Source organism: Protopterus annectens, chromosome 2.part0 (assembly GCF_019279795.1).
Source record: "Protopterus annectens isolate FY-2018-M chromosome 2.part0, PAN1.0, whole genome shotgun sequence".
In the NCBI taxonomy this organism is placed as follows: domain Eukaryota; kingdom Metazoa; phylum Chordata; order Ceratodontiformes; family Protopteridae; genus Protopterus; species Protopterus annectens.
In genome coordinates, this window is record NC_056728.1 from 165,190,479 (window position 1) to 165,218,199 (window position 27,721).

Consider the following 27,721-nt stretch of genomic DNA (forward strand, 5'->3'; position numbering starts at 1 on the left):
ACTTACCTATGAAAGCATTAAATGACATTTCAATGAATAAAGGTAACCCCATTCCTGCCTATTTATAAAGCCTGTAAACAATACATAACTGATATTCTTAACTTACCAATTGTACAAGTCAAGCAGAAATCTTAACTACAACAGGCAATGCACATTTTTGTCTGTCTGCAGATCATACTGAAATGTGTTATTTTCTTTCTGTGTACTTTTGTACTTATTTTCACTAACTTACTTAGAGAATCTGGTGCATTGCTTTCAAGGATTTTGGCATACAGTGTTGGTGTTTGTACTTCTTCACCTGCAAGTCAAGGATGTAGGCAGGATTTACAAATTTGTATTGGCAGAAGCCATGCTGCTGCACCCTCCAAGCCACATCCTCTGTCACCATGTTCCATTTAATTTTTAGTGACATTATGGATATTTGGATAATCACGTAAAATCACAACCACGTAAATGTAAAAGTGAGCAGTCCCAGTTCATAGCTTATAATATTTATCTGATCAATTCAAATGCTTGGAAAAAAAAAAACATTTGTAGATAAAGAACAATGAAGTGTTTTGATGGATTATACATTTACAACGGTGACAAAAAATAATATGAACTTTTTTAGTCTGTCAAATTCTAGTGAATGTATACCTAATAAAAAGCATTCTGTCAAAATGTAAAATATAAAATACTTAAGTCTCTGTTCAATTTCTAGAAACCTATATGTCAATATTCAGAACAGCCAGACTGAATGTGTGATTAAGGAAATGTATACCAAGTAGAAGATAGTGGCACTTAGGTTCATAGGTTCATAGGTTTATACTAGGCTATCTGCCCTAAGGCATTTATAAGCCTAGCCCAAAGTTATGTGGCTTACGCCACCCCTTATGTTAGAAATAATGTGCCCATTAGTTTGTTGTGCCTCTATCCAGCAGTGACACAGAGATGATTCCCGGGGTAAACCTACGATCTCCCATCCACCGGTCAAGATTTCTCTTGAACAGTGCCAGCGAGGTGCTCTGCCTCACATGGACCGGGATTTTATTGAACAGCATGGGGAGTCTCTGGTTGATAAATCTATCCCTGCAGCACGTCCTATTTATATCCATGCTAAGGTTTAAGTCACTTGCTCTAGTGGTTCTGGTGGATTTGGATTTTTTGAGGTGGAGCATGTCCATTAATTCCGAGTTGGTCATGGCCTTGTATGTCAGGCACAGGTCACCTCTGAGCAGACGGTATGCAACTGAATAGAGTTGGAGTTTCTTCAGTCTGGCAGTATATGACAGGTTTTGGAGTCCCTGTATCCTTTTGGTGAGGAACTTTTGGGGTCTCTCCAATTGCTGCAGGTGTCGGGTGTATGATACATCCCGAATGGGGCATTGTACTCGATCATTGGTCTGATAAGTGAAGAGTACAGGGGAACAATGACCTCACTTGATCTGGATGTGAATCCCTTCATGATCAGATGGGCAATGTAGAAGGTCTTTCGAACCACTTTAGCAATGTGAGTGTCAAACGAGAGGCCACTGTCAACCTGGCTACCCAGGTCCCTGATAACCTCTTCTGTGCTTAGTGGGTTGCCATCTATATGGTAGCTTGGGGTTACCTTGTTTTTCCCGAAGGGTATGACTATACACTTTTTGCGTTTAACTTCAGGCCATGGCTCTGGCACCAGCTATCAGTTTCCGTGAGACCCCTCTGAAGGATGTCTGTGTCCGATGTACTATCCACTATGGCACCCAGTTTGCAGTCATCCACAAACTTTGTCAGCCATAGTCCTCCTATGTTTGCCTGTACTTCTGAGAAGTAGATGCCGAACAATAGGGGGCCAAGGACTGAGCCCTGTGGGACACCACTTGTAACCGGCTTGGAGTCTGACATGGCTCCAGCAACTCTAACCCTGTGGGTTCTGTCCTTTAGCCAGTTTGCAACCCATCTTGTGACATATGGGTTTACATTTAAGCTGGTAAGTTTCTCTATGATACCTGAGTGGGGTATTGTGTCGAAAGCTTTTGCAAGGTCAAGGTAGGCTGTATGGACTGCCTTTCCCTCATCAATGGCCTTGGTAACTTCAGTGTATTCTGTTACTGTGAGGTACATGAACTCAGAGTTAGTACATAGAAGCAGCAGGGTAAGGGGGCTCCAGTTGTGTGAGGGGGTGCAAAGGCCCCAGCAGAAATGCTTTACTGGTGTTAGAGTGATGTTAAGAGCACAAGAAATGGCTATAGTACCCCTCTAGAAAAGAACTTCTGCCTGTTAATATAGAGTAGCAAAGGTAGCTACTCTGCTCTTAAAGTCTGATTGGACAGTATGAGCACTGAAAACCCCAGAGGAACCAGACCCAGTGAGCTGCTGAAACAACTGGAAGCCTAAGCTGTCCATATCAATTGCAGCAAAACATTTCTAGCTGTTGTCCCTTTATACCACTGACATCCATCTGGGAGGGAGTCCACTGGGCATGGAAAGTGAAGGAGGACGAGACACTCCTTTGTTGGGATATCAATACCACAGTTAATTGAAAACACAAGCAGCCTCACCAAACATTAACAATAGAGACAAAACCAAGAATTAAGGAATACTAAAGTTAATTCAAAACAAAACAGCCTCACCAAACAGTAATGATGAAGACAACACAAAGGAAACCACTTACAAAACTGACGACTTTGAAGAACAGCTTTCTCTACAACATCAGTTTAATTATCCTGCTCCCTAGAGCAGTGCATTTGGCAAACCTACATGCTCCTCCATATTCTGTGACAAAAGGATACAGTAGTAGCATTTCATAAAGTGTTGGCCACAATTTTAAACTCATCAGCCTGTCCAGTATTCTATTTAAATTCATGCACAGGTTTAATAGAGCTTCTACAAAAAGGCAGAGGGACCAATTTTATTAAATATGAAATGCTATGAGATTACAAAGGGCAGCTTTCATTCAAATTTTGTGGTATTCTCTCAGACTGCAACAGTTATACTTGATGAAAGAGCTCTATATCAGAAGTGAGAGGTCTGCAAATACAAATGCCAATACTTTGAAAAATAAACTCAGCTTCAGTAATTAAAACACTGAATTATGAGACATGTTGCGACACCAATAAAGCATTTTTGCAGGTGGTTTCATACCCTAATATGGATGATCCTCCACAACCCTTATAACTCTATATTACCATCTCTGAGGTCATAGGATCATAGCAGTTAACTAGGCTATCGACCTGGAGGTCATTTCATCCCAATGTAATAGCATAGATATGCTGGTTAATACCCAGGATTGTATTTAGTAATGACTGCCCATGCCCAGGAGGGCTGTGGGTGCTATCCTCCATAAGAATTTACGGTGGCTCATCCAGGTTCCTCTTGAACAGTGTCCTAGAGGTGCACTTTTTCACATGAACTGGTTGCCTGTTCCAAAGATGTGGATGTCACAGGGAGACAAATCTGTCCCTTCAACATGTCCTATTTAAGTCACAGGCCATATTTAGGTCCCTGGGTAGCTCTAGTCCTGTTTGATTTATGGATATGCAGCAAGTTCATTAGGTTTGGGTCTACATTACTCGGTAAGCCAGCCATAAGTCTCCCCGAAGAAGTCTATACGACACTGTATAGACTGTTGACAGGGACTTTAGTCAGTCTGTGTAAGGCATGTGCTGGAGTTCCTTGATCTTCTTTGTTAGAAACCTCTGAGGTCTCTCCAATTGCTGCAGGTTCTTTGCATGATACATGCCAAGCAGGGTGTTATACTCAATTATAGGCCGGACTAGTGCAGAGTATAGAGGGGTTATAACCTCCTTTGTTCATGAGGCAGTGCCTTTACTAATCAAGTGTGCTACACAGAAACCCTTCCTTAATACAGTAGACATATGATGGTTGAAGCTATGGTCACATTCAGTTGTGATGCCAGATCCCTTACCACTTTGTGGTAATTAGGGTGTTGTTCTTTATTTGATTGTGTGAAGGGACATTGCTTTTGACAAAGGGAATGATGATGTATTTCTCTGCATTCAGTCTGAGACTGTGACTAAGATACCAGTAATTGGTCTGCATAAGACCCTCCTGAAGTATAGTAACATCATTTGGGGATTCAATAATTGCACCCATTTTGCCATCGTCCGCAAGCCTGGTCAACCACAACCCCTTAGTTTTGGCCTGAACTTCTGAGAAGTATATACCAAACAGTAGGGGGTCCTGCACTGACCCCTGTGGTACTCCGCTGGTAAAAGGTTTGCTGGTTGATGTGGAGTCACCCACATTGATGGTGTGTGTCCAGTTTGTGAGCCAGTTGGCAACCCATCTTACAACAAAGGGGTTTAGATTCAGTTTGGTAAGTTTATCAGCAATGCTTGAGTGTGGGATTGTGTTGAAAGCCTTTACCAAGTCGAGATTTTCTGTGTGCACAGATTTGCCCTCGTCAATGGCCCTGGTCACATTTTCAAAGAAATTCACCAGATTTAACAGCCCGTATCTGCCCTTGTTGAAGTCAAATTGGGTTGGATCCAGAGTCTGGAGGTCACCTATATTTGACTTATGAGGTCCATAATGATACATTCGATGGCCTTACTATGAGGCTGGTCAGGCTTATGGGTCTGTTGCTAGGCCACCTTTGAGGAGGGGAATAACTTTTTTATTCTCCATTCTGCAAGAACAAAGTGTGTGGTTAGGCTATGATTGAAAAGGGTACTTAATGGTGATGATAGTTCATGTTTTAGCCTGTTCAGAAAACAGTTTGGGATGCCATATGGTCCCATTAGAGGGTGTATTTTTTTGTCATGGGTGGGGTGGGGAGGTTAGGGGAAGATTTGTAATAAGTTTGGAGGGGATAAGGGAGTGCAATTTTCACCAAACCTATCTGCTTGCAGGTTTGCTATCTCTGTGGGGTCAGTGTGTGTGTGTGTGTGTGTGTGTGTGTGTGTGTGTGTGTGTGTGTGTGTGTGTGTGTGTGTGTGTGTGTGTGTGTGTGTGTGTGTGTGTGTGTGTGATACTATTAGTCGTTAGTTCTGTACGTGCTTGGATGCTACCTTTTAGGCTACATACATAGATGTAAAAGGCCTCATGGTTATCCTTGGTTGCACTTGCCATGTTTTTCTCAAATGAGCCCACAGAGGATTTGACATGTTGCCTTATTTAGCTGTTGAGGCAGAGGAGGGTGCTTTTCCATTGTTGGGGCCTTGCCTTTGTTTTCTTGGACAGCAACATTTTGCATTTACTGTAAAGTTTGTTGATGCTGGTGACTTCAAATCAAAGGGGGGCTGCAGGAGACAGCTGAATGGGTGGGGTCAATGGGAATGGGTGTGGCCAACTAGAAAGGGGAGGAGCTATCATCAAAACCACAAAAGCTGTAACTTTAATTAAATACGCTGCCCTGGGTGCCAAACTATCATTATGAGAGTCCAATCAAGAAAAAAGGAAAGTGTAGAAGAAACAAAATATTTCAATCCATTGGCTGCATGGCAGCTTACTTAATATCTAGATGGAAACAAAAAGGTTGTGAGGCATGAAAAAATAAATTACTTTTTAAATACATTACTGGAATGCCAGTTAAAATCAAGTATAAAAAAACAAGCAGCACTCAACTCAAGCCACTTCTTCTTGCAGTGCAGTTCTAATTATAATTTATATTCAGCTTTATTAAAGTACCAAGTAACATGCTGAAAGTAGCAATCTCTGTGATACCCCCACTTGTAAAAATGTTTCTTATCCAAAAAAGACCTGCTGCCTGACAACAACTATCTACCTGTTTCATGGGGAAAACATGGTCAAAGTAAAAAAATGAAAAGCAAACAGGAAACAAACTCAACATACATTGCTTAAAGGATTACTGTACAGGATATGGACCACACATGATAGACTGGCATTCTGTTTAGTTTGCAGGTAAAGCCTGTACTGAGCTCTTAAAATAATGTAATCCTGTCCTTTATTACAAATACTGTCATATTCATTTCAATACCCAAGGCTTATATGTTATCTAGTTATGTAAGTATTCTCTGCATGGCAACAACAGAAAGGCTTTCAATGTTGGCAATTCATTAACAGTATGCTTATTAAAACTTACTTGCATTTTACAATCTCAGACAAGCTTACCAGATGGTCGTTAAAGCATTGCTACTTAAACACAGAGCAACAGGCACTTTCTGAATAATAAGCATAAATCAACAGTATAAAAATATGACAGAAACCAGAACATTCTGCAAAATCAAGGACAGATGAAAAGCCATTGTAGTACTTGTGTCTACCTTGGATGGGGGGATAGTCTGCACATTTACACTGCATACTGTTCCTTGCCTTGCTTGGACATATCCAGAGTCACTACATAGGGGAGTGGGGTGCAACAAGTATGTCACAATTTGAAATGTCTCTGGCTGACTGCAATGGCCCTGACACATTTGTCATACCTCTCAACCTCAGAGCAAGAAATCCATACACAGAAGTGGGAAAAAGGCCCAAAAATAAGGACAATTTTTAAATATTGCTGTTATAAACTTAGAAAGATAATAGAATAGTAGGTCTTGCATTAGTATGAATTTTCTGAAGGGTATAAAATCTGAAACTCAAATGTCTGTCATTATTTTCTAACTTCAATCTTTAATGTTTTGCCACTAATTTGCCAAAAAACACACTTTTATGAAAAATGGACCAAAATGTGATTCAAAAATATAAAAATAGCCACACAATACAGCTGGGAACCTGCAAAGAAGGGACACGTTTTAATATTAGTACTGCTAACTTGAGCAGCTGACAAAATAAAAGAATCTATTGTTACTATCTCTTCTTGCCTTATACCCTCCTTATGGGCTCTGTCCCCTCTCTTCCTTCAATCCTAGAAGCTAACCATAGTCCAGCCCTCATTCATATCATTTGTTCTCTACCTTCATCTCATGTTCCCCTACTTTGACATACAAATGGCAACATGAGAACCTCAAAGTGTACCTGACCTCCTTAAATCTAAAAACCCATGCAAAGACACTAAACTACTTTTCCTCTTCTTAGACAAACTTTTCATTTAATTGTAACCTATACACTATTAAATTCTCTTATGTAGTAGAACTTTAGAAACTTTTAAGTATTATATATAGTAATGTTGCTATGATTTGAGCTTATCTACATATGAAAGTTATTAGTGCAAGTACTGCATTTTTATTTTGTAATTTTCTATTTTTTGTAATTTTATTTTGTAATTTCTATTTTGTAATTTGATTATGTTTGGAGCTTATCTCCCTGGGCCTCTACTGAAAATGGACATGTATCCAGCTAGACTAGCCCAGTCAACAAATGTAAAATAAATAAATAAATAAATCTACATGCATTTCTGAAATAAAAGCAATCTATAACTGATCATTACAGTTATTTATTAATTGTAAACCCTCCATGTTTTCTTCCAAAATTGCCATTTTGCAGAGAGATTATTAGGGAAAGAGCAACATTTTGAGCCAAAATCGGGTACAGTTGAGAGGTTTGGATATGCCTAATTCTATAAAGCAATTCATTTGCACGTACCTCTCAACCTGTTAATGCAGGAAATCTGGACTAGGCCAAATATATTGGGGGAGCATATAAACAGTACTAAAAATTGCTCTTGTATAAACTTAGACAGTTGATAGAATAACAGGTCTTGCTTTAGCATGCATTTTTCTGAAGGTTATGAAATCTGAAACTCAATGTCTGTCATTATTTAGTGACTTAATTCCTAAATGATTTGACAGAAAACCACAAATTTTATGAGGAACAAACCAAAAATAAGAAGCAAAAATCTCTTCATTCTGCAAAAATCTGGACAGTTGAGAGGTATAGTTCAGCCGCGGCTGCCTGAGTTTGCTGTCCTTCCCCCCCCTCACAAAATCATGGTAGAATGGAGCCCCCCCCCCCACAGCCATTCCAATGAACCATTACTTGGCTATTTCACCCTATTTACCATAAACACTACCAGGAAATGCCAAAAAACAAAAACCATAAACACTAATGTGCATACTGCTTTACTTCTGCAATGATTTGGACTTCATTTGAAAGTTTTATTTTGCATTTTACAGTGCAAACACACTAATAGATATTATATCTGCTAAACAAAGCAATGCAGTCTCACAATGAAAACAGACTTAGCATTAAAACTTCTCTGCCCTTGAAAACTCACATTCATTGAAACAGCATTGAAACCCACATTCAAAGAAAATACATTTTGCCAGTGGCAGATTAACTTTGGGTTTGGACTGTTTTCAAATCACAGGCCCCTTGCACACGAAACATACAAATGCTCTTTCATACACCTTCCTGATTGTATTAAATTATATTCCTTATACAATACAGTACAGTTTTAGAGGGTGATTTAAATTTGTTTTGAAATTTTTCCAGTAAACAATGAAACAAAATGCATGCACCAGTAATGACAAAACTGCCCAATTCTGGACATTTCCATCATAAAAGTCTACGCAAACTTCTACAGTCCACCAGTATCAGTACATATGCACAATCTCTGAAGTAAAAGTCATCTAAATAATTCCACATTAAAGAGATCTGTAACTAATGAAGAGGCTGCTGCTACCAAACAACTTTGTGTTTCATTGTTTCATCTGCAAATAAAGTGCCCGTTACCCTAGAGGAATAAATTGCCTATCTTACACTAAAAAAACAGATAAGCTAGCAATATTGCAATAAGAAATGGATGGCAAACAATAACAGGTTCATAGTTAATAGGTATCTTCGCCAAAAAGGAGTGCAGCATCCACCCCCTTTGCAAAGTACAGTATCAGCAATGCATCCATCTACTGTGGGAGTAGAACCCACAGCCTTCTGCATCAAAAGCAAGTATTACTACCTGTTGTGCTATTAACAAGGCAAGCAGACTCAGCATGAGCAGCACTAAACTTTTGCTCCCCTGCAGCACTCAGCTTCTTGTAAAATCTACTCGCTCAGCTGTATCACGGAACTTTGCAGCACAAAGAAATCTGGAAAAAGCCAAAGTTTATTGTGAGGGGGACAAAAGTCCAAAAACCAGGGACACATTTTAAACATTCCTTGTATAATGTTGGAAAGTTGCTAGAATAAAATGCTGTGTTACCACCATACATTTCACTGCCAAGCCTTAAACCCAGGACCCTGTGCAAAACAGTCAGAGCAACATACCACTAAGACAAATCAGCTGTTTTGTGAAAGAGGAAGACGGAAACTTAAATGGCTACCATTTAGTGAATTCAGTTCTCACCATAGCACAGCTGTCAACCTCTTAGCACAAAACACCTGAACAAAGCCAATAACGGGTGAATACAGCTCCCAAACATTCAGTGAATTCAGTTCTCACCATAGCACAGCTGTCAACCTCTTAGCACAAAACACCTGAACAAAGCCAATAATGGGTGAATACAGCCCCCAAACATTCAGTGAATTCAGTTCTCACCGTAGCTCTCAATCTCTTAGCAAAAAACACCCGGACAAAGCCAGTAATGGGGGAATATAGCCCCCAAACATATTCGGTGAATTCAGTTCTTACCATAGCTCTCAACCTTAGCACAAAAAATCTGGATAAAGCCAATAATGTGGGAATACAATCCTAAAAATAGGGACAAATTTCAAATATCCATCTTATACAGTTAGAAAATTGCTAGAATAAAAGCCTTTGTGTTACTATGCACTTTCTGAAGAATATGAAGTCTGATATTCGAATGCGTGTCACTGTTAACATTTATTAACCAGGAAAGTCTGACTTGGAACAAAAGCTAATTTTTAGCAGAGGCCCAGGGAGAAACACTCCAGATAAGACATGTCTTTGTAAGATGGGAGGACACTAGAGGAAATAAACACAGGGAGGGCATACAGACTCCACAGAAAAGGTAAGGCACCCCAGCCAAGAATCAAACCAGAGAACCTGTAGCTGTCAGGCAACAATGCTACCACTGCACCAATGACTACCAGCTTTGCAAGGACACAAATACAGAAACCACAGATTTTATGAGGAATAGAACAAGTTTGAGGGAAAAATCTGCAATGTTTTTACAAATAGTGGGAATTCAGGCTCCTGCCACCTGGGCTCAAGGTACAGGGTTCAAGCCTTATTCTTTACCCACCACCATGTAGCACCTGGGGCATTTCACACACACACAGACACACACACACACAGACACACACACACACACAGACACACACACACACACACAGACACACACACACAGACACAGACACACACACACACACACACACACACACACACACACACACACACACACACACACACACACACACACACACACACACCTCCATAAAATGTGAATCCAATACCTGTCCTCCACAAAATGCGAATCCTCTGCAGCTAAGTCCACAAAACGGCTGCCGATCCATGAATCCCCTGGCCTGCGCATGGGTCTCCCGTGAGAGATGGCTAGTCCCACGAGAGTAGTAGACTGGAGCCTCTTTCCTGCCGTCGATGCAGGTCCGGTGACCTTTCGATCTGTGTGGTCATCACCGCACAGACCTCTGGGCTGGAAGGGCAGAGTTTCCTGCCTTTCCTATCCGGACTGCCTAACAGAGCAGTCTGGAGCTCTGGAATGAGCACGCATGCGTGCATGGAGTTCTCAGGAACCATGTACGCATGCATGGAGTCCGTGAATTTTTTTTTTTTAATTTTATTTTTCAAGTTTATCGTACAGGTGTGGGGATGCAGTCCTGCAGTCCTAATAGCACGAGCCGCCCCTGGCTGGATGTTAACCATGGTGACTTGTTTTTACTTGGGGCTATGGTTTTAATTCTTTCTGGTACAGTCAAGTATATACACTTATGCAAGTGATTGTACAAGACTTTAGTGTAAGCTTTGGTGTAGTTACCACTTCCAGCTGGAGGTGGAGCTTGGAATGCATTTATACCATCACCTAAGAGGGTATAGTTTGCCTTTCTGAAAATTGTTAGTCTGATTTCGACCTTTGTGAGTTCTGGTGTTAGTGCCAGCTCAAGGTTGACTGATCTGTGGTCAGTTTTAACTAATGAGGGTCCAACAGTTGCGGTAGTGCACCTGTTTGACATGTTGGTGAAGACCAGATTTAGTATGTTTGTTCCTCTTGTCAGGATATGAACAGGTCACACTGTTTTGAATTAGAGGGAATACTCAGAAGATGCCCCAACATTTGACTTGGTGTATATCCCCCAGAACTTCTCTTTCTTTTCTATTTATCTCAGTTCCCATAATTTCAACAGAAACCTGTCATAGGATAGTCACTTTATGCTGATTTTCTTGATCATTCTATGGCAGCTGTCACTGTTCCATGCAGGGCTATCATTTATTTATTTATTTTGACATTTGTTTACCAGGAAAGTCCATCTCAGTCAAAAAGAACCTGTTTTCAGTGGAGGCCAGGGAGAAAAGCTCCAGCTTACAGACAATTAAGAACATATACAATACTGCATATTTGCTTTATACAGTGGATAGTTAACTTCATAAGGAGAAACATAAAACCAAGCATTTTAAATTCACATAGAGGGTAACACATTAAAACATCCAATGTACAAACATATAATAAATTATTTTCTTCATTAACATAAAAGATAAATATTTTACATTCTTCCATAAGGCGATACACGTTATTCTTTAGTTATTCCTTGTAGTTTGACACAGGGATATGCTGTTGAGCAGCCATTACATAATAATAGGAGAGAGAAAGTACAGCCAGGGGTGGAAATGTGAAGTTCAAATTAGCCTGGAGTTGAGCATGAGCATAGCCATATGTTATTAAGATGTTGTTTCACAAAGGATTTGAAGGCTTCCAGGTTGGTAATTGTTCTTGTGGATAGATTTAATTAAATTAAAATATTAAATATCAGCCCATGCATAGTTCCTGTATTATAATACAGGCTAAGGAAGATTAAGCAAGTTATGATAATCAGTTTCTATGTCTATCACAGTGGGAGTTACACCTGGGCTCTGACCTGGTGCCAGTTATTTCTGGATTTTCCTTCTGATCTAGGGATGTCGATGTCCCCCTTTCATAAGCCCTCATTAGAACAATCATTGAGTATAATGCCCCATTTTGGGCAATCTTTGCCAAATACATGCAATAACTGGAGTGCCCACATGGATACCTTGATAAAAGGATAAAAGTAATAAACAACACGACCTACAAGCACTGACTGAAAGCCCTGCCACTATACTCTGTATCCTATGGACTAAGAGGTGACGTGTGTCAGTCATAAACGGCATTCCTCACAACCCTGTACTGATGGATTACTGCACATCAAGTCAAATGTGATCTAAACCTCTTCTACAACAACAACCTGATGATTTAGAGAGATAGGTATATCTCACATATGATACCACTGCTCTAGAACAATCTCCCTACCCACATAAAAGAAAATTTGCCCCTGTCCATATTCAGTTGCACCTTGGATCTATGAATCAGAAACAGAAAATTTGCCACAGGACTGCTCCCTGCACTGCTAATGGACAGTGGCAGCTCCCAAATGCTTTGTCTCATGCATGAGTCCTCTCTTATTATCTGTGTTATGATCCTAGTTATTCTCATTAGGGATAATATACAATTACAGAACATGAGATGGATAAGGCCAATCTACTACTAAATGAGATATGTTAATTTCAGCAAAATAAATGGAAATTGACTGGGCTTAAGATGGTGCTCAAGAGCAGCTAGCCTAGTATTTACCTATGAAATATAAAAGCAGAAATTGGCTCTGTATAACCAGATACGTTAAGGATTGCAAACTGCATATGCAAGATGGGGAATAAATCGATTACAGCATTAATCTTCACACCTTAAATTCTGGTAACTGTAGCAATGTGACACTTGGTTGCAGGTATATAAAATAGAGAGTCAAATCACAAATAACAGTATAATTAAAGTTGTGGGAACAATGACAGAAGAATGACTTAATGACAATCACACAAGATGTGGGGCCACTGGCAGGCAATTAAAACACTTTGACCAGTCTGCGTATCCAGCAGTCAGAAAAATATATTATAGTACCCATGCAATTCTAAATGCCATGTCAAGTCATACCAAGGAGATCACTGTGCTCTTTCAGCTCACAGGGATCTGACCCATCTTTTAGTACACATCATCATTTTGTAGCCTTTAATCTGTAACCTAATCAACTTACAATTCTTCCTTAATAGAAAAACCATCGGGCTGGAAAATGAAATATTCATAAAGGAGGTCTTATGTAGTTCTGCTTGAAATCCTATGCCTAGAAAGCACTGCTAAGGCGGCCAGCACTAGACCTGTTAACCAATAATCAAAATAAAGCTCAAAGGAAAATGGTTGCAGAGATACATTAAGCAGCACCTTCCAAAGCTTTTGGAACAAGCTTCCCTTACAATTAAAGAAAATCATTCATTGCCTTCCTTCACAATTAATTTTGCTACATACAGACCATGGTCTCCAGATAGGTTAATATGCTAATAATTGCATCTTTTATAAAACTTGGCATCAGGAAAATGGCAACATTCTTAAAGATGGTCTACAAAACTGATGCAGTATGATCTCACTTTAAATGCTAAATTGTAGCATCATGACACTTGGCAAAAAGAACATAAAATTATAATTGTCACATAATGGTCAAATCATAAACAGATAACCCAATTAAATGTCTCGGGACGACAGTCGAAAAATTATACCATCACCAAAGATTTATGGTCAGTGCTAAGCCATTTCAACATTGCCCGGTATATGTATATACCAAAGTCAAATAAGCACATTCTGGTGCTCTTCTAATTCTAAAGTCATGTCAACACTCTCCATGAGAGTAACTGTATCTTGCCATACCTGATTGATATCACCCATTACTGAATACACCACAGCATTTTATAGCTTTTGAACAAGCCACCTAAAACAATGAAAAGATGCACTTCTTGTTTGGAAAAATCATATGATGGAAAGCAATTATACAGAAAAGCTACTGGAATACACACACACACACACACAAAACTATATACACCATAGTTCACTGCACTACATGAAAAACTAGACAGGGGACAGCAGCAGTTTATAACCAAATTATATACCCACTGTGCTGAACTGTTTTCTTTGTTGTCTCAGATAGAAGGTAATGATCTCTGGCTGGACTGGAGACAGCAAGATATTGTAAATATAGTACTGTCCAGTATTATGCTATAGTAACAACAAATACAACTGTGGCCAACAGTTCCATGGCTTACAGGGTCCTTGCAGTTAGAGCTTAATATGTGACCCATTGCGTCCACCAAGTCAGACTGCAAAATCAGAATGCACATTAGCCCATGCTAATCATTGTTACAACATTGTTGTGAAATACATTTTTTCAGGTCCATATTCTGCAGAATATTTTAAAAATAAACAGAACAAGAGCTGATCCTCAAGAAAATAATAATAAATGACATTAAATATTTGTAACTAAAAGACTTATTGTGAGAGCATAATAATAAACAGATGATCACTTTTTGGAAGCACAGCTTGTTTTTTTTAATTACTAGATAATTACTAGAGCTACTGAATGCTAAGTATCATGTGAACACAACAGGACATGGTGACATTTATTGGCAGGAAGACATAAGCTGTATATAGCAACACAGAAAGACTGAATTAGTAACAATCCATTTACTGACATCTGTTGATGAGAAACACCTTGGATTGTCAAAAAAACATCACAGAGAGTGGTAACAGCATACATAGATATACTTATTTGCCACAGACTAATTATCTAAACGTTTAACCTGCCAGTACACAGTCTGCATTTAATACAGCATAAAATAATAAAATACATTTACCCAAAAGCTGTCTTCCTGGTGGTACTGCATCCAGTTTCTTCCTGTGTCACTGAACAACAGGCCATAGCTTGTGACCCAGTCAGAGCTTCCAAATTTCCCTTGAGTTGCAACAGCAGTGATTTCTGCTCTCTCTCTCAAATCAATCTGCAGCCACTGATATTTATTAGAAACCAGAGGGGACCAGCCCCCTGCTCCTGTAGTAAACAATAAATAAGACAGTCAGAAAAAGTATGCCCATCATGGATCAAGAACAATGTGTGCTTAAGTTCTACAATATTTCAATTTACAGACACATCTCAGCCACCTGAAGCAGACATTAAAAAGTAATATTTTTCAGCTCAGTTATTAGTACCAGTAAAATGAAGTAACGTGCACTACTATAACATTATGGATGTGACTGACAAACTTATGTCCTGTGCCACTAATGGAATTTAATAAAAAATAATAACCTTGGAATCTTCAAGACTGAGAAATCTTTTAACTTCCTGTTCTTGCTTATTTTCCTTAAGCTTCAGTAATGTATACACTCACTGTTGCTATACTCAATTTCTAGTTCTGTGCTATTTGCAAAAAGTCAAGAACACCTTAGCAGCATAATTAGAGCAACGCTTGTTGTGACAGATTCTGGTTATCAGTCATCATAATTCTTTGAGGTGCATGTAATCCTTCCATGTATTCATACATGTTCATAATACTACATAGCAGACAACAGAAGGGGCCAGCCACAGAAGTAATGTGCATAATGTATAAATCATACAACTGTCTGTTGACACAGGCTTACGGCTCCACACTATGAAATGAACAGCACATTACTACCATATTCATGTCAGTAGTGCAGTAAATAGAGAGCACTTATTGAAGGGGGGTGATAATCCGAAACAGGATGTACGTCAGAACAGACTCTGAGTCCTGCAAGGACACAGGTACATAAAGAGATCAATAAGAACTATGTCCCGTTATTCTGGAAAAAATCAAACATCATACCTCTTCATAAAGGTGGACCCTCCCCTAGTTCCTCTAATTCTAGCCCCATTTGTGTTCTACCAACCCTATCCAAAATCCTAAAAAAATGCATCCACTCCCAATTCTTGAAATATCTTCTTGATAATAATTTACTTTCCAACACTCAGTACAAGTTCAGGACAGAGCATAATACCACTACTACTCCTCTTAGTTTTACTTATACAATCAATATCAGCAGAAATGCTGGCAACATAGTATCATCCCTCATCCTGGAACTGTTGAAAGCATTTGATACTGTTTCACATCAAAAGCAACTCCAGGAATGGACTGCTCCAGTGGCATAAAGTGATAAAGCCTTAACTATTTCTCAGGCGACCCAGGTTCGATTAGCATCCCAGATGACTGATGGAGATGCAAGGAAGATTGGCATGCCCACCCTAGGGGGAATAGTGGTACATGGGCTTCTCCAGATGATCCCTGCTGGAGGCTGGGGATGTTACTTGAGGAAGCATGCTGAGTGGGGCAGCAGGGCTTGGCTGAGCTGCCTCTGAGGTTGGGAGATATGCCACATATCCCACAGTGCACACTCCTCAGGTCAGTACCATGCTGTCACAGAAGGGACAAGGGAGTAATGGAAGAGACCTAAATAAGACCCCCCTTGACAGAAGTTCAGATGTGCTGAGCCCCTTTGAATGCAATCTGTGACTAGCCCGCACAGATTCTTACCACCAGCATAATTATCCGGCATCCATCTGGTTGTCCAGAACTAAACACCATTCTACACTATTATGTTTCCAGTTAGTCATTATGATCCAATGACCAAAACCTCCTGTTTGTCCATAAATCTGCTGGACACTGTCTTTGCTCATACCATGTTGCTACGGCCTGGAACTCCTTACCTGTATCCATAATGTCAATACCGTCCCTCTTATCTTTCAAAATCATTCTAAAAGACTTCCTCACCAAAATCTGTCTCTGTTCTTTCTCAACACCAAGATAAAATACACCCTAAATGTGACCAAGTACCTCGTCACGCCTTACACCTTCTTGCTCTCTCTCCTCTTCCTCATTTTCTTACTTCTATCAATCTCTATATTCTGGCTCTCTCTCTAAACACACAATAAACCTGCTTTTTCTCTCACTTCATATTTCTAGTCCTGTTTGTATTATGCTAACTTACATTTAATTAGTCTATAAACTGAATGCAATTTCTCTAAATATTTAAACAGTGTCATATAACTTGTATCTATTCTTAATGTTTTCATATTATGTCTAATATGGCATAATTATATAAACTGTAGCTATTTTTGTATTATTTTTGAAGATTGTAAAGTTATTGTTTTGAAAATGTTTTGTAATACTTTGGAGCTTTCCCTAGGCATCTCCAGAAAATGGGCTCCTACTCAGTTGGACTTTCTAATAATCAAATGTGAATAAATAGATAATTAAATATCATATTTAGGGAGGTCCATGATAATTGTGAATTTATTCTGATGAAGTCTTTGTAATATTGGCGGTGAAATCACTTATTTAATATGTCTGGCATGGACCTGGATTGTCGTGTTTTTTTTTTTTGTACTTTAGGTTGTTATGTTGCATTTCTTTCAGTGTTATTGGGTTGCACATTACTGTACTTTTGCAGGATATCATTTTATGTCAACATGGTAGAGGTTTAGGAAAATATTGCTGCGGAATGCAATTTTGATTTGACCAAGATTTTCTAAAAGGGGTGTTCTGTGGTTGAGGAACAGTGGCTAAAGCTCTTGCCACCCATATAGTGCCTTTTTTAGGCAAGGTTCAAAGGATAAAACCACCACCACAAGCATGCAAAATCTGAAGGCAATGCTACTAAATGCTAGAAGTCTAAACCTCAAAATGCACTCTCTTGAGGCACTACTAAAAATGGAGAACATCGATATCTGTGCAGTAACTGAGACCTGGTTCAATGGTCCAGAGAGCACCCCTGCAATACCTGCAATTCCTACCACACTTTTCAGCCACAAAACCAAGACCAAAACACTAAAGGTGGAGGAGTGTCCATATTCACCAAGGATATTCACACCTCCAGGCTAGTTGCCCAACACAATGCATCTGAAATTCTCCAGGTGCAACTAACACTAGGTAAGACTGCAATCCAAATTGTAGCTTGCTACAGATCCCCCACCATGCCCCAAGATTCTCACTACACCTTTCTAAACATACTGGAAAATATTAAGATACAACCAAACACCCTAATACTGGATGATTTCAACTACCCTGCCATTAACTGGGAAAACTACTCGGGTACCAACTCCTTTTCCCAACAGTTCTTGGAATTCATAAATTCCAACACCCTGGATCAACAAATCCATTGTCCCACCAGGGGCTCCAATATCCTAGACCTGGTCATTACCAACATGGGAGATAGATGCTCCACACCAGTGGTCACCCCCTCATTGGTCAGGTCTGACCATAAGCAAATCACCTTTGACATCCACCCCCACCCCCAGTAAGGAAACCTCCTTAAAAAACTTCTCCAAAGCCAACTTCAAGCTATTGAAGTCAGAAGTGACACACCCACGCAGACGGGATCTGGAAGTTCGACTGCAGAATCCTACACTAAGGCACTGTACGAGCACATCCACTCGTGCATGAATTGTGCCATCCCAAATAGAACCAAGATGCTCTTCTCCAAAAAAGGAAGCCTATCTATTGGTCCCCTGCCATAAACAAACTCTACAACAAAAGGAAGAAACTGTTGCAGAAAAGAGGAAAATCTCAGGATGCAAAAAACTCCCTTACCAGCCTTAGAAATAAACTGAGATCCCTCATAACATCCTCCAAAGTTAGTTACGAAAATAAAATTGTCAAAGATTCCAAAGACAACCACAAGGCATTCTATAACTATGTCAAGAATCTAAATGGCAATGCTCAGATCTGCTCTGAGCTACAACAGAATGGCATTAAATATACTGACCCCAAGGATATTGCCAATATCCTGGCAGAGCGATTCACTGCCAACTTCACCTCCCTCTCACCCCCTAAAAGGCCCATCTCAATACCAAAAGATTGCCAAATTCTGATAATCTCGGCCACACAGGTAGAAACCGCACTCTCCTAAGCTAAGAATACAGCATCCATTGAACCAGATGACATCCTGAGCTGTGTACTTCATGAACTACAAAATGAATTGGCACCTCACCTAAGTGTCATGTTTAATCATAGCCTCATCTCAGGCTTCGTGTCCACTGAGTGGCACACAGCTACAGTTATCCAGCTCCACAAGGGAGGATCCACCTTGGATCCCTGGAACTACCCTGTAAGCCTCATCTGCAAGGGCATGGAACACATTATCATGGAACTTATAAACAAAGACATTGGCAAACTTCAAACACTGGACCCCACCCAGTTTGGGTTTGTAAAGGGCCAATCTGGTCTCCTGAAGCTGATTGACTTCTTCAAATCAGTCTCCAGAGCTGTGGACGAGGGTAAGGTGGTCCACATAGCCTATCTGGACCTCGCCAAGGCCTTCAACACCATCCCCCACTCTGGAATCATAGATAATCTTACTAAGCTGGGCATAAACCCCTATGTCACTCGATGGGTTGCCAACTGACTTACTGACAGAACCCAAACTATAAAAGTAGCCGACTCCAAATCCAGCTCCAGACAAGTGACAAGTGGAGTACCTCAGGGTTCAGTCCTGGGACCACTCTTGTTTGGCATCTACTTCTCTGAAGTACAGGCCAGCACTAAGGGACTCTGGCTAACAAAGTTTGCAGATGACAGCAAACTGGGAGCCATTATTGAACCCCCAAATGATGTGGATATTCTACAAAAGTGCCTTACAGAAATAGATGCCTGGTGCCAAAGCCATGGGCTCAAGCTTAATGCCAAGAAATGTATAGTTATCCCTTTAGAAAAAAACATGTACCCATGAATTACCACATAGGTGGCAGGACACTAAAACATTGAAAGTGTGATGAGAGACTTAGGGACACAGGTGGGCAGTGGTCTCACTTTCGATAACCACATCGCCAGAACAGTTAGGAAATCCTTCTATGAGGCACACCTCATCACTAAGGGCTTTTCATCCAGAAAAAAGAAGGTCATTGTCCCACTGTACTCATCCCTCATTAGACCCATTATAGAGTATAATGGCCCGTTTGGTATGTACCTCACAAGACATCTGCAACAGCTGGAAAGGCCACAGAAATACCTCACTAAATGAATCACAGGCGTAAAGCAGATGCCATATGCTAACCATCTAAAAAAACTCCAGCTATTCTCTGTGGCATATCGTCTACACAGGGGTGATCTCTACTTCACATACAAGGCCATGTCAAACCCTGAGCTGTTGGACATGCTCCACTTAAAGAAATCCCAATCCATCAGAGCCACATGCTCCAGGGATCTAAACCTTGTCATCACAATGAACAAAACATGCTGGAGGGATAGGTTCCTGACCCAGAGACTCCCCATACTCCAGAATAGACTGCCCATACATGTCAAGCAGAGCGCCTCATTGGCCCTCTTCAAAAGGAACCTTGATGATTGGATGGGAGATAGGAAATTCAACCGGGGGATCATGTCAGTCGCCCTGCTAGTCAGGGGTCCAGAGAAGTAAATATTGTGGGAAGAAATATCCAGGGAATTGTTATGGCTAGGCTTGCATAGGCCCTAGGGCCGATAGCCTAGTACCAACCTATGAACCTATGAGGATGGATAGTCTAAGATAGAATTTAGTTCTATCACAGAAGACTACAAAATGAGAGGAGTGTTTCGCAACTTTGATGTAGCTCAGGAAAAATCTGATTAAGTTATCTCATACTGGTCAAGTGTTTATTACATTTTTTGGTAAGATTTATGAATGCCTAGACAGACATTTATTATATTAACAGAAGTACTGTAGGGGGATCATAATATTTTACTCTACTCCCTTATTGCAAGATCATAATCTCATCTGAAAAACATATATAATCACAAAGAATTATGTAGGCATTTTAGGGAAAACGGGTAAGTATTTTGAGAAAGTTGCCTTATGTAGCTGGGCATTGAGCAATAAACCAAGTAAGATAGGGGGTGTGGTGCTTTAATGAGTAACAAATTCAAGCAAGTACAAATACTGATGATGATGTGGGAGGAGGGCAAATTACATCTAACTAATGGAAAACAAAGAGGCTCTCAGGAGGTGTTACCTGATGCAATACTCAGTCTTCCCCCACTGCTTTTGTATAAAAGGCCGATATTTTTGTGCAGAGCATAATTACCTTTCCTTCTCACCTAAATCAGGGAAAGTTGAAGTCACTGATTTTGAAGAAATTAATATATAGGATAGTACAGGCCATTCCCATGGGAAACAATTAGGACTGGATGTTTTATCTGCAGAAAATCATAGGAATTTTATAGGTAAATGGCAGGTAACTAGGCCAATGGCCAAAAACATTTACAAGCCTTGCCATACTCTGATGAATTTTTTCAGGGCATTTTAAATGAAATTTTGGAAAAAAGAGATGAACATTTTCCTCCACTTCTAGGTGTTAAAGCAGTTATTCCAAAGACACAGCGGGTTTTTGAACATAATCCAAGCAGGAATTTTACATATACATATTCACAGGACACAGTCTTTATTGAAAATACAGTAAGAAATCTTTGGCCTACTGTTTTTTTACAGGATGAATTTGTAAATATTTTTCCCAACAAAATTTCTTTTGTTAGAATAAGGGGCATTAATTTGAAGGGCATTTTTGAAGAAAAAACTGGTTCCAATCACAATTCTTCAGCTCATGTTATTACCAAGAAGAAGGGTACTTATTCATGTGGTAGGTGCCACCAATGTGCATTTATTTCAAACACTAGTAATGTTACCATTCCCTCCCGGAATATCACTATCAAATCTAATGAGCACTTTTCTTGCAACTCATCCAGGGTAGTTTACCTAGGAATTTGCCAAAGTTGCTTATCATTTTATGTGGGCAAAACAGAAAGGGAGTTAAAGCGTAGGATATATGAGCACATGAATGACATTAAAACAAAGAAGGAGACGAATGCTTTTGTTAAGCACTCTCAAAATTGTGTCAATATGTCCATTCGCTTTTTTGTCCTGGACAGGGTGCTTTGTGACATGAGAGGAGGTGATTGGCAGAATGCTTTAAACATGAAGGAATTAATGTGGCAGCTAAAGCTGCATGCCACTAGGAACCCAGGCTTGAACGATGGAATCAGTTTAGCCTGTATCTTGAAGGATAAAAGTAATAAATTATGAATCACAGTTTATTGCCAACATTTTTAACATTTTGCTATCATGGCATATTTTGATGGGATCTTTATTCTTATTGATTAATTGTTCATTTATTTATTTATTATATTGATTATATTGGAAGTTTTTACATAAAACCTATAAGAAAAGTAAGATTAAAATAGTTGATGTAATTAATTTATTATTTATTTTTACATAGGTAAATTTATATTTCAATTTAGCACGTTAATAACAGTTGTAATGTTTTGTTATTTATTTGCAAAACGTGTTTTAACATATTTCCATGGTTTGGAATGTTCCAATAATTAATTAATTATTTTTTATTTTACGGATGACACAATGCATGTACATTCCTGTTTCAATATTTCATGCATAATTACAAAATTTGCGATTTATCTATTGTACAATTTTATAGAAAACATGAAAACAAGGGATTATGCCAGGTTGGCATTTAGTATTTTTAATATCTATTTGTTTATTCTTTTAAGTATTTTATGCACTTCATACACATGTTTATATTTACAGTACGGAAATGATTTGAACTGATAGTGTATAGTAGGGAAGCATCAGCAATATTATTTTTAATGCTTTATGGTCATTTTGGTGCAGGTATTAATACAATTTTTTGTATATTGGTTAAAAGCATCTGTTACACAAAGCACTCCACTGACCTAAACTGCTGATATGCAGGTTAGTGGTGGCAGTAACATTATCACCAGCATATGATTTAATGTGTATTTTCTACTGATGGTTTTTACTTTTTTGTATGGTTGACTGTACATATATTACAATTTATTGAGCATTATTGCTTACTATTTGAAGTGTTGCGCACTGGTACTGTTTTAAAAGAATTTTTGTATTTTTTACAATTCAGTATGTCAAGTGCGCATGTTAGGTTTGAACACGGACTGCTGTAATAGCATTCTTTCATTTTCCATTTCAAAAAACTAAGTCCAACTAATTGTACAATTGTTTAATTGTTCAAGCAATTAATGCAATAATTCAATTAATGTTTACCTAAGCATATATAAACATGGTTTGGGTTGCAAACAGTTACACTTGAAAAAGCCTGTTACAAACGGGCGAAAGCGCTTGTGATTGGAGTACTTTTCGTTTTGTGGAATAAAGCCTTTTTTTGCTAACATCGGCTGGTTATTTGGCGAGGATTTCCATTGAGTTACTGTTCTAAGCTACAACATGATTCTTTGGTTGTATTTGTATTTGTTGAACATTTTCTTGAACTGCAGAGTGAGGATTTTTGGTCATCCGTATTTTTTGCTTCATGGTTTTCCAGTTGCTGCTTCTTGGTTCGTTGTTTTTTTTATGGCGGAAGACCAATCCTCTCCTGATTTCATCGACACACCCTTATTGCTCATGGAGGAACCGGATGACACGCCGGTGACGAGAAGGGAGCTCAACCAAGTTTTGGCTCTCTTGACGCAACTAAACAATACGTTGATGAGCGCTAATAGTTCCAGAAATTCTGGTGTACCTTGCAATCAGCAGCAAGGAAAAGAGAAAGAAAAAACTAAAGAAAGGAACGGCGAGCAACGTAAAGAGGCAGTAATGCACGCATCTTTTGGCGACCCGGTTATTGTGGATCATCCTCAGGTTTCTCCTTTTGCTAGTACCTCTGGACGTAATTGTTCTTCTTATTTGGACAATAACTTCAATTTCAAGGCCTGGACTGAGCAACAGCCACGGTTTAAAACAGGTACTTTTAATGTTCATTTTGAGCAATTGGAAAGCAAGTTCGAGCTTTTTAAAAACAAGTTATACGCATACAAAAATACCCAGCTTGAGATCAACTACTTAAATGAATGCATTAAAGTCGAGCGGGTGCCTAAAGGGTTACGCTGTTACAGGTACCCTAACAACGCCTGCATGGGTTCGGCTTTGCATTCAAAACTGACTGAACTATTTAACAGAACTTGTATTGAAATGTTAAAACTTATGACAGATGACTATGCTAGCAAAGGAAATGTTATATTGAATGAATTAAATACTTTGCATGAAAATATTATTAAGGATGAAAAATTTATAGGTTTTAAGAAAAAATATAATGATACATTTAGAGAAGTAGACGAGCCCTGTTTTAAAGTTTTGGACAGAAAAGCCAAGAAGCTAGAAAGAGATCTGGCTGAATATAGTGAAGGCAGAGCCTACCCAGCACCAGGATTTAAGAAAAATACAAATCTTGAAGAGGCGGGTAACAGATTAGACCAGAGGTTAAACGAGGGGTATGAATATTCTGATATGCCTAGGAGGAGTGAAAGGCTAGCGCAGAAAGGAAACAACAATAGTCAGCAGGGTTTTCAGGCACCCCAGGGAAGACCACGGGTAAAATCAAACCAATTTCAACAGAATGCCTGGGGGAAAAGATGATAACTTATGAGAACTGCCCAGAGCGCAATGAAATTAGGTGTTCCCTAGTGACATGCGATGAAGGAATTTGCAACATTATTAGTTTAAACAATTTCAACATTTACAACTACACTGACATGCAGATAACAGAAACATTTTTTGAACTTTTTACTAAGGGACTACAATTTGTTCCACATAGGGCAAGTTATCTACCCAAATTGTTGATTGAATTAAAGTTGTTTATAAGAAACTTGAATTTAACAGTTTTTTTCAAAAATCAAGCCCAGTGTGAACGCTTGCTATCTAGAAGCAGTACTTTCAACCCTCCTACTCATCCCAAGTTACAACTGTTTGAGGAACTAATTGAGAAAAGTTTAAGGGAATATTTTACAAGTAAGTGTACTAAACATCCCCTTAATTTTCCGTACAGACTACAAGTACTTGTGGACAAGTTAAAGGATGAAGGCATCAGGGTCATGAAGCCCGATAAAGGGGGTGGCATTGTTTTAATGAAACAGCTGGAGTATGACAATTACATATACAACATTTTGCAGGACATAAAAACATATGAACCTATTTCATTAAACAAACTAAATATTGCACTTGAGAAAATCAAGTACTATATATATGACTTATTGATGCAAGGGTTTATTGATGAAAAAACATACAATTTTTTTGTTTGTTTCTAAACCCAAACCCCCCATTTTATTTGGCATTCCCAAAGTCCACAAGGGTTTAACCCCTTTGAAATTCTGCCCAATAGTTTTTGGAGCAGGGGGAATAACAGAACCACTTAGCAAATTTGTTGATTTCCAGTTAAAAAATTATGTAGCAGGTCTAAAATACATCTGCAAGGACTCCTGGGAGTTTTTAAATAGCTTAGATCAATGTATGGAAAATTCTAGTTTGTATATGGTTACAATAGACATTGTGGAATTGTTTCCCAGTATTCCCCATGAACAGGGTTTGGATTGGTTTGGTGAAGCAATAAGCATGGAATCTGGGCTTAGTAACTGTATGATTTACAATATACTAGAGTTTATGAGAATAATTTTGAACAACAACTTCATATTTTTTAATGGGGAGTTCTTTAAGCAAAAGAGTGGGGTAGCCATGGGCGCCCCATGCGCTACAGCTTATGCAAATATAGTTCTGAACAAATGGGAAACAGAATTTATTCATTCTACCCAATGGAGCAAATATATTAGCTTCTATAGGAGATTTTTAGACGATATTTGCATTTTATGGTCAGGCTCTGAGCCAGAGTTCTATGATTTCATGAACTATCTATCCAAAACTACTAACTTTTTACGTTTCACTTATGAAATAAATGACCGGTCTCTGCACTACTTAGATATTAAGCTCACTAAAAAAACAAATAACATTGGTTTTGTTTCGCAAATTTTTAGAAAAAAGACACATTGCAATTCTTTTTTACATTTTAACAGTGGGCATCCCTTGCATGTTAAAAAGGGTATTATTAAGGGGCAACTGGTGCGAGCCTCCAGAATGTGTAGCACACATGAATTGTTTTTAGAAGAAGTGGGATTTTTGAGGGGCTCATTTCTGGATAGAGGATACTCTGATGAATTTTTTCAGGACATTTTAAATGAAATTTTGGAAAAAAGAGATGAACATTTTCCTCCACTTCTAGGTGTTAAAGCAGTTATTCCAAAGACACAGCGGGTTTTTGAACATAATCCAAGCAGGAATTTTACATATACATATTTACAGGACACGGTCTTTATTGAAAATACAGTAAGAAATCTTTGGCCTATTGTTTTTTTACAGGATGAATTTGTAAATATTTTTCCCAACAAAATTTCTTTTGTTAGAAAAAGGGGCATTAATTTGAAGGGCATTTTTGAAGAAAAAACTGGTTCCAATGGCAATTCTTCAGCTCATGTTATTACCAAGAAGAAGGGTACTTATTCATGTGGTAGGTGCCACCAATGTGCATTTATTTCAAACACTAGTAATGTTACCATTCCCTCCCGGAATATCACTATCACATCTAATGAGCACTTTTCTTGCAACTCACCCAGGGTAGTTTACCTAAGAATTTGCCAAAGTTGCTTATCATTTTATGTGGGCAAAACAGAAAGGGAGTTAAAGCGTAGGATATATGAGCACATGAATGACATTAAAACAAAGAAGGAGACGAATGCTTTTGTTAAGCACTCTCAAAATTGTGTCAATATGTCCATTTGCTTTTTTGTCCTGGACAGGGTGCTTTGTGACATGAGAGGAGGTGATTGGCAGAATGCTTTAAACATGAAGGAATTAATGTGGCAGCTAAAGCTGGATGCCACTAGGAACCCAGGCTTGAACGATGGAATCAGTTTAGCCTGTATCTTGAAGGATAAAAGTAATAAATTATGAATCACAGTTTATTGCCAACATTTTTAACATTTTGCTATCATGGCATATTTTGATGGGATCTTTATTCTTATTGATTAATTGTTCATTTATTTATTTATTATATTGATTATATTGGAAGTTTTTACATAAAACCTATAAGAAAAGTAAGATTAAAATAATTGATGTAATTAATTTATTATTTATTTTTACATAGATAAATTTATATTTCAATTTAGCACGTTAAGAACAGTTGTAATATTTTGTTATTTATTTGCAAAACGTGTTTTAACATATTTCCATGGTTTGGAATGTTCCAATAATTAATTAATTATTTTTTATTTTACGGATGACACAATGCATGTACATTCCTGTTTCAATATTTCATGCATAATTACAAAATTTGCGATTTATCTGTTGTACAATTTTATAGAAAACATGAAAATAAGGGATTATGCCAGGTTGGCATTTAGTATTTTTAATATCTATTTGTTTATTCTTTTAAGTATTTTACGCACTTCATACACGTGTTTATATTTACAGTACGGAAATGATTTGAACTGATAGTGTATAGTAGGGAAGCATCAGCAATATTATTTTTAATGCTTTATGGTCATTTTGGTGCAGGTATTAATACAATTTTTTGTATATTGGTTAAAAGCATCTGTTACACAAAGCACTCCACTGACCTAAACTGCTGATATGCAGGTTAGTGGTGGCAGTAACATTATCACCAGCATATGATTTAATGTGTATTTTCTACTGATGGTTTTTACTTTTTTGTATGGTTGACTCTACATATATTACAATTTATTGAGCATTATTGCTTACTATTTGAAGTGTTGCGCACTGGTACTGTTTTAAAATAATTTTTGTATTTTTTACAATTTAGTATGTCAAGTGCGCATGTTAGGTTTGAACACGGACTGCTGTAATAGCATTCTTTCATTTTCCATTTCAAAAAACTAAGTCCAACTAATTGTACAATTGTTTAATTGTTCAAGCAATTAATGCAATAATTCAATTAATGTTTACCTAAGCATATATAAACATGGTTTGGGTTGCAAACAGTTACACTTGAAAAAGCCCGT

The 27,721-nt window shown here is 38.5% G+C and overlaps 1 protein-coding gene across 1 annotated transcript in view; it reads right to left on the bottom strand.

The window, feature by feature from the left end:
• Positions 1–27,721, bottom strand: part of CNTNAP5 (contactin associated protein family member 5) — a 4,019,360-nt gene that overhangs the window by 3,236,045 nt on the left and 755,594 nt on the right. The window contains exon 3 of the mRNA XM_044060643.1: positions 14,708–14,901. Within this exon, the coding sequence (XP_043916578.1) occupies positions 14,708–14,901 (194 nt within the window). The remainder of the gene's footprint in view (positions 1–14,707; positions 14,902–27,721) is intronic.